This window comes from Jaculus jaculus, chromosome 7 (genome assembly GCF_020740685.1).
Source record: "Jaculus jaculus isolate mJacJac1 chromosome 7, mJacJac1.mat.Y.cur, whole genome shotgun sequence".
In the NCBI taxonomy this organism is placed as follows: Eukaryota; Metazoa; Chordata; class Mammalia; order Rodentia; family Dipodidae; genus Jaculus; species Jaculus jaculus.
In genome coordinates, this window is record NC_059108.1 from 157,702,054 (window position 1) to 157,710,736 (window position 8,683).

At 52.8% G+C, this 8,683-nt stretch overlaps 1 gene segment (V, D, J or C); it reads right to left on the reverse strand.

The window, feature by feature from the left end:
- Positions 1-215: 215 nt before the first annotated feature.
- Positions 216-7,300, reverse strand: LOC101599596. The segment is given in 6 exon segments: positions 216-299; positions 1,044-1,174; positions 2,492-2,806; positions 2,919-3,239; positions 3,711-4,001; positions 7,114-7,300. Coding segments are annotated over 6 exon segments (1,329 nt in total).
- Positions 7,301-8,683: the final 1,383 nt, after the last annotated feature.

The window sequence follows — 8,683 nt, forward strand, 5'->3', positions numbered from 1 at the left end:
GTCATTGTTCTGGCAGCTGCTGTCGGCACACAACTTGGGTCCTGATGGCTGACATCTGAGGCAGTGCTTGCTGTCCACATGTCTTCCAAAGGGAGAAGGGTTTAGGTGGCACAGTAGGAGAATCAAAGGGTCAGAAGATGTTTATGTGAGAAGCCAGTGTGACCTGAGTGTCAGGCTGTTCAGCAGTATGGGTGGGGTTCCTCTCAGGAGGAAGCCTAGGCCCCCTGCCCAATCATATTCCTGTAGTCAGGGGCAATTGTTTGCTTCAGCTCTACCACCGAGGAGAAGATCCACTTCACCTGTGGGCCAGAGTTGTGGGGGGGGGCAGTGAGCCAAGGATAGCACTCTCCTGCAGTCCCTTCCACTCTGTGGATGAGTACTGGATAGCACCTGCTTCAATCCCCTCCAACCATGTATGTACCAGCCTCTAAAGTCCCTCTAGGCACATGGGAGCCTGGAGAATGGCTTAAGCACCAGGGTGGGAACAGTATGGAGATAGAGTGGGTGACAATCTAGAGATAACATGGAGGATGGATTGCAGATAGCATGAGGCCAGAGTGGGAATGTAAGGGCAGGGTGGGGACAGCATGGAGACAGTGTAGGGATAGCCTGGGAACTGTATGATAATAAAGTAGGAGCCAGTGTGAGAATATAATGGGGATGGGGTGAGAATAATTTAGAGCAGAGCAAGGATTGAAGGGGAACATTATTGGCACAATGTAGGGACAGTGTAGGATTTGGGATTGGGACAGTGGGGATGGACTCAGGATTATACTGAGCCAAGATAAGGATATATCACGGGGACAACGTGAGGGCAGTGTATGAAAAGGAAGACAGAGAACTTGGAGGATAGCATGGGTAGTGTGGGAACAATATGGGGACAATGTTAGGAAGGTGTAGTTATATTATGAGGGCAGTATTAGGTCAGCATGTGACAGTGTAGAGTATAGATGGGACAATAAGGGACACCTTGGTGGCAGCATGGGGACAATGTGAGACATTGTGGGGACAATGGGGAACAGTATGGAGACAGTGTGGCCAACCTTGAAGAGTGTGACTGTGGCGCTGTAGCACACGCTGAGCAGAAAGAGGGTGATGAAGATGGTGATGGTTGTCCACAGCCCATCCAGCTCCCCATCCTGGGCCTCGGCACAAGTCTCGTCTAGGTCCAGCCCTGGACAGGGAGGGAATAGTCAGTATTTATCCTACTAAGGTGGAATTGGAGGTGACTTCCTGTGTGGCAAGTTAGAGCAGCAGGGAGACAAAGGGCTAGCTGGGTTGAGCCAGTGGACCTGCCCTGGGATCAGCTCTCCTTTTGTCCTCTGTGGACCAGCAGTTCCCCCAAGTGCTTCAGAGTAGGCCCTAGCCTGAGCCAAACAATTTGACCAGGTAATGGCTTGGCCTATGCAGGACCTCTCCTTGTGTGATTCACCCCTCAGTGCTGAGGTTGTTTAGGCAGCATTAAGGCTTGTGACCCCTGTGGACAGTACTGTACAATCTGCCTGACCCTTTGCCAGTACCTTGGTGCCCAAGCCCAGCAGCTTAGAATGGTAGCAGAGTCCATCACAGTCAAAGGCTGTGTTGCAAAAAAGGTATACACTGAGAAGTGAGCCAGGCCACACAGCTACAGGGGTGTCATCTGTGGGGTGGATGCAGGGGTCTGGAGGTCAAGGGACAGACTGGTTTTGAGGGGACTTGCACATGTTAGACAGGTATACAGGTGCCTTCAGTGGAGGAGAGTATCTGTCTAACCTGGTCCATATGAAGACATTGAAGAGGGTATGAGTGTAGTAGGCCTGATTCCTTGCTGTGTTTGTGTGCTGGGCAGGATGTCCATGTGAGACCATCATTGTGTTTGGTGTGTGTGTGTGTGCATGTGCACACACATGTGTATAGTTGCCTTTGTTTTTTGGGGTACAAGAGTGAAAACACATGGGGGAAGAGTGTCTTTAGGTGAGCAATCTTAGCCTGTGAAAAACTTCCTGGGCTCAGTGTAGACCCATATACACACCTAATACTCTACCTGGCTCTGCCAAAGAACATCAGATAGGGAAGGCAATAAGGACAGACTAAATGACAGGGGATTTGTGTGTTCCTTATGTTTCATTACTTGGTGGCTTCTTAGGGATCTCTCTCAGTCTAGCGTAGAGCAGCTACTGGTTGAAGGAAGGGCCTGGGAAATGGCTACCTTGGATCAAGTACCCTCTGTTGTAAGGAATGACCTCTGACCAGACCAGATAGACCTGCTTGCTTCACGTCTGGCAATATGGGACCCATGGTTAATCCTAATGACAACTCAGGCTTGGGACCCTGACTAGATTCCATAGCCCATGTCCTGGGCCTAACATGAGTCCTCTACCATGAAAGACACAGGACATTCCCACAGGGTTCCAGGGCAGCACTGGGTGCTTTATTTATACAAGGGAGAGGTGGAGGTGGGTGTCAGTGTCCAGTAGGACCAGAGGGCTTGCTGGGCATGGTGCTCATTTACCCGGAGACCGGGAGATGGTCTTGTGCATTTGGTGGTTGTGCAAAGCCTCGTGCAGCACAGAACAGGTGAAGGTTTCTCCCTGCTGCCACCTTCTCTTCTCCACATTGAACTTGCTGTAGAGGAAGTAGGATCCATCAGAGTCCAGGACAGGAAGGGTGTTCTTGTAGTTCTGCTCCGGCTCCCCATTGCGCTGCCACTCCACATCGATGTCTCCAGGGTAGAAGCCTAGGACCATGCAGGTCAAAGTGACCATATTCTTGGTCATCTGCTCCTGGGGTGGGGGCAAGGCATATACCTGTGGCACCTGGGCTTGACCTGTTGGTATAGAATTCAGCAGAGGAGTCATTGACAGGTAGAAGGCTTTCCATGCCAGGCTCTGTCCTTGTGCCCATACTAGCCCCTAACCTCCCTGCCCCACAGTTCTCACCTTTGACTTTGGAGATGGTTCTCTCGATGGGGGATGGGGCATCTGTGCTGTTGACCTTGCACTTGAACTCCTTGCCCTTCAGCCAGTCCTGGTGCAGAATGGGGAGTTCACTGACCACACGGAATGTGCTGTTGCTCTGCCTCTCTTGGGGATGCGTCTGGGCTGTGTGCACTTCCACATTGTTCACGAACCAGCTGATCTGGATCTCAGGGTCATCCTGGCTCACATCCACCACCACACACGTTATCTTGGGTGTCAAGGAGATCATGAGTGTGTCCTTGGGCTTTGGGGGGAAGATGAAGACGGATGGTCCTCCCAGGACTATTTGGGAGAGACAGAGGAGATGGGCTTAGACCTAGGCTACCCTTCAATGCTGGCTCTTGCATACATTATTCCTCTAACTGGGACCAAAAAATGAGGCCAGATGACTCACCTGGGCATTGGGGACTTATCGGGGATCTGGGCACTGTGGAGAGAAGGTTGGGTGTTACTGGGTCAGAGGAGTCAGGTCAGGCTGCTCCTGGTTATGATTCTTGTTGGCCTGAGACTTGTATCTACCTCTGTGTACACAGGAAATGGACAGGGGGATTCAACCAGGAGAGCTGCACCATGAGGGGGATGGGCATGGACAAAGACTTCTAGTGTGGAGACACAAAGACACATAAGGATCCCTGATGCCCTGTGTTGGGATCACCTCCCTTTCCAGCACTGCCCAGCCTGGTTTGTCTAGGCAGGTGGCTAGCCTCAGCCTCACCTCTAGTGGATCCCTCCCACTCCTGACCATCCTCTTACCAATGGTCTTGTCCACCTTGGTGCTGCTGGCCGGGTGGGCTACATTGCAGGTGACAGTCTGGCTGGGCCAGGTGCTGGCAGGCACAGTCACTGAGCTGCTGAGGGAGTAAAGCCCAGACTGCAGGACAGATGGGAAGGTGCGCACGCCGCTGGACAGGGCTCCAGAGTTCCAGGACACTGTCACTGGCTCAGGGAAGTAGCCCTTGACCAGACATCCCAGGGTTACAGTGGAACCAGATGTGTCTCCACAGCCAGGGGCCAGAGGGAAGACAGATGGAGCTGTGGTTTTAGCTGAAAGGGAAAGGAAGGGGAGAGTGAACATGATGTTAGATGAGGCTATGCCCAGGCCTCTGGAAGCCCTCTGTCCTCAGCTCTTCCAAGACCCTGGCCTTCGGTGAGGATCAGGCAGGGGTCAGTTCCTGGACTCAAGGTATCAGATATTCACTTGGGTAGCCCCGCTTGCCTCATGTAGTCCTACCTCACCCCAGGATCACCAGGCTAGGTCAAGCCCATGACACCAGCTTGTCCCTAGTGCCCTTCAAGAAAACTTCTGGACCAGTTGTCTGTCATGGCTTTGTCCTGATTTTCAGCCTCTTACCCCTGTTCCTCAGGACTATTAAACTTCATCCAGATCAGTACTCAATGACCACCTGCAACCAGTGCAGCCCTGGGGCCTCCAGATCCTTTTTTGGCTCTGCCTCCTCTGCTACCCTGGCTCCTGATTTATCCCTAGTTCCCTCATTCTCTCTCATTTGTGGCTTGTTCATGCCTGGCCTGACTGGTGATCCATACTCTCCAGCCTGAAGAGCCATCCACAGACCAGTAGCCCTGGAATTGGCCTTTTTCATATAAGCTTTGCCTTCTGGAGTTGGCTCTGAGTGAAGAAGGGTCAACACCTTCCACCTTTGGGCCTTGGACCATGACACTGTGCTGACACAGTCCCTGCTCCCCACCCACCACAGGTGCCTGCTCCTCAGTTAACCTCCACCCCCTGCCAGCTCAGGCTCCTAACCCTGATCTCTGAAGCCCCATTCCTGGATCTCAGTCCTATTCTGGACTTCCCTGCTTCCTGAGGCTCACTTTCACTGCCTCTGCCCTAACCTTTCCTAGAAAGACCTTGTCTTGTCCTGGCTCTTCTGCTTTCCTATTCCTTGTTCTTTGCAGGACAGTCTTCCTGATGGGGTCTTGGGAGCTCAGCCTTGGCTCCATACATCTTACTTTCTTATCCTTCACACTGCCTTTTTTTTTTTTTTTTCTGAATGGAACAAGTGGTGCCAGGCCCCAAGGAAGTCTCTCTCTTTCTAGAAGCCCAGGGTTCTCAGGATGAGATATATCTCTACTATTCAGAAATATGATCAGTCCCCTGTTACTTCTGACCTTGGCTCTTGCTTTTCTGTACTAGGTCTTTCTGGCCTTCCATTCATCCTTTGCCTAGCCTCTGCAAGTTTTTGCTCTGGCTCTTAATAGGCCCCTTCTTTCCCTCATAGATTGACCTCCTTGAGAACTCCACTCAGGCACTCTCTCATTTCCTCATAAGCCCCCAAGATCAGAACTGGGCTCCTGACCCCAGAATTGCAACCCATATGGTTTCTTCAGAAGTGTCATCCTTTGGGTCATTCCCTGACTAGGTATACTCAGGCTCTCTGAGAGGCCCATCTCAGCCCAGCACTGGTTCTCTCTGTAGCCATGTTGCTCCTATTCCTGTGAGCATGGCCAGAACCCAGAGTTCTTTTCCCTCCCTTCCTGACCCAGCTTGTATACACCCTCAGTCTCCCCATGTAAGTGGCATGTATAGGGCAGAGCAACTAAAGGAGACTGGGGACAGGAGGGAGTGTGGAATGAACAGGTCACCTGATCTGCTGGGGCAGTACCCAGCCTTCCTACCTTCCTGAGCTATCAGCTGTCCTTGCAGCCTTAATTAACTCAGCCTTTCCAGGGCCCAGGGTTCCTTTATCTCTGGCCCTTTGCCCTGAGTATCTCAGGTTATTCCTGTCAGACTTGACCTTATTTTCTTCTGAGCTTTTGAGCTGCCCTGCCTCCCTAACCCATCAACTTGTCTAAGTACCTTATAGCTGCTCAGTAAGCTCCTGGGTGATACCCAACTATCTCAGAACTCCCCCATTATTCCAGCTAACCTATGCCCATTCAGCATGGTCTCATGAGCTCCTGGGGATGCCCAGATCTCTCAGACTTCCATCTGCCACAGCTCATTGTACCTACTCAGCCTGGTCCCCTGAGCTCTTGGGTATGTCCTGGCCAACCAGCACTCCTGTATCCCCAGCTCCTAGGTTACTGCAAGACTTGGTATCCTGAACTCCTAGGACAGCCCTGGCCCCTAGCATGCCCATGTATCCCAGCTCACCAGTAGCTGCTTGGCCTGTTCCCCTGAGCTCCTGTTACTGCTCTGGCCTCAGTAGTCCCACTTGCCCTTGCTAACCTGTAGCTTCTTGGCCTGGTCCTCTTAGCTCCTGGGAATGCTGTCCTCTAGCATGTGCAACTGCCCCAGCTTCCACGTAGCTTGTTGGCCCAGTCTTCTGAGCTCCTTGGACATCCCTGGCCTTCAAGTACTATGGCCTACTACATCTATCCTGTACTTACTTGGCCTGGTTCCTGGAGCTGTTGAGGATGCTCTGATTCTCTCAGCCCTCCTTCCTGTCCCCACTGACTTATAGCTATTTGGCCTGATTCCCTGAGTTCCTATTCCCTGGACATCTGGACTCCTACCTATCCCAGTTACCCTGTTGTTGCTAGGCCTGGTTCCCTAAACTCCTGGGAATTCCCTGGCCCTCTAGCATCTGCCCTGGTTCCCGCATAGCTGGTTGGCCCAGGTCCCTGAGCAGGAGCCCAAGGGCATCTCTGCCTTTCTAGAACTACCGCCTGCCCCGGCTATCCTGTATCTACTTGCCCTGGTTCCCTGAGCTCTCAGGGGTAACCTGGCCCTCCAGCATTCTCACCTACCACAGCTATCCTGTAGCTGGTAGGCCTGGTCTCCTGAGCTCAGGGAATATCTGGCTCCCCAGCACTCCTATATACGGCTCCTAGGTTTCTCCTTGGTTTGGTCCTGGGAACTCCTAGACAGTCCTGGCCTATCATCATGCCAAGTTGCCCCTGATAACCTGTAGCTACTCAACCTGTTCCCCTGAGCTCCAGCAGCAGCCTTGCACCCCAGCATACACACCTGCCATAGCTCACCTGTAGTAGCTTGGCCTGATCCTCTGAGCTTCTCAGGCAGACTCAGGCCCCAAGTACTCCTGCTTGACCCTGTTAATGTAGCTTCTCAGCCTGACCACTGAGCTCCTGAGGTAAACCTCCTTGCTAGCACTCCAGCTGGCCCCTGCTAACCTATAGCTGCTTGACCTAATTCCCTGAGCTCCTGTGGATACTCAGGTCTCCTAGTACTCACGCCTGTCCCCGTTCCCCTGTTGCTGCATGATCTGATCTCCTGAGCTCTTGGAGCTTCCCTGGCTCCTCAGAATTTCCACCTGCCTGATGTCACCTGTACCTGCTTCACCTGATCCTCTTAGGCCCTTGGATAACCTTGGCCTTCCAGCATTCCAGTCTGCCCCTGCTAATCTATAGCTGCTCAGCATGCTCCCTGAGCTTCCGGGACAGCTCAGGCCTCCCAGCTTTCATGTTTGCTCAGGTTAACCTATAGCTGTCCAGCATGCCCCCTGAGCTCCTAGGACAGCCCTGGCTTGGGAATTTCTGCCTTCACAGATATCTTGTAGCTAATTGGCGATCCCCTGAACTCCTGGGGGCAGACCAGGCCCTCCAGCACTCCAGCTTGTCCCTGCTAACCTATAGTTGCTTTTCTTGGTTTTCTGAGCTGGACCAGGGGATGCTATGGCTCTCCAGAATTCCTGCCTGCATTACTTATTCTGTAGCTGCTCAGCCTGGTTCCCTAAGCTCCTGGGAATGTCCTTGTCTCCAGAACTCCCATTGCCTCAGCTTTTATGTTGTTGCTTGGCTTGGTCTCTTGAACTCCTGAGCATCCCTGGATTCCCATCATGTCCACCTGCACAGTTAACTGCCTTGTCCCCTGAGCTTCTGGGGCAACCTTACTGCCCCCCAGCACTCTAGCCTACTCCTGCTAACCTGAAGCTGCTCAACTTGGTCCTCTGAACTCCTGGGAATGTCCTGACCACCCCTTCCCCAGCACTCTCACTTGCCTCAACTCCTGTGATGCTGTAAGGCTTGATCTCTTGAGCTCCTGGGACAGCTAGCTCTGGCATCCCAGAGTGCCCACATAATGATCCTCTGAGGTCCTTGAACAGCCCTCCAGCACTCCCAACTGCACCAGCTCCTATGTAGCTATTTGGCCTGGCCTCTGAGCTCCTAGGGTATCCCTGGCCTTTGATCACTACTGCCTGCCCTAGTTATCTTGTAGCTGTAAGGCCCGGTTCCCTGAGCTCCTGGGAATCTCCTGGACCACCAGAACTCCCACCTGGCCCAGCTCCTATGTTTCTGCTTGGCTTGGTCCCATGAGCTCCTGGGGCAGTGCTGTCTCCTCCGCACACCAACCTGCTCTAGCTTACCTGTAGTGGCTCATCCTGATCTTCTGAACTTCTAGGGCATCCCTGTAGCTCCCCACATCCCAGCACTCCTGCCTGCTCCTGCTAATCTGTAGCTGCTCAGTTCGATCTCCTGAGCTTCTGGGATAGTCCTGGATTCCAGCACTCCAGCCTACCCCAGGTTTCCTATAGCAGCTCAACCTGGTTCCTTCATCTCTTGAAGATGCCCTAAATACCTCATTCCTACTCACCCCACCCCCATGTCTGCCTGGCCCCAAGAGTTTCTTAGGTTTCCCTGAACCCTCCTCAAACTACTACCCTCTTCAGCTCTTCTATACCTGCTCTGCCCCAGTCCCCTAACCTCCTAGGACTCTTCTGATTCCCCAGCTCCCCAACCCTCGATAGCTCACCTGTAGTTGTTTTGTCTTCTTCCTGGAGTTCTTTGGGCTTCCCCTACATGTC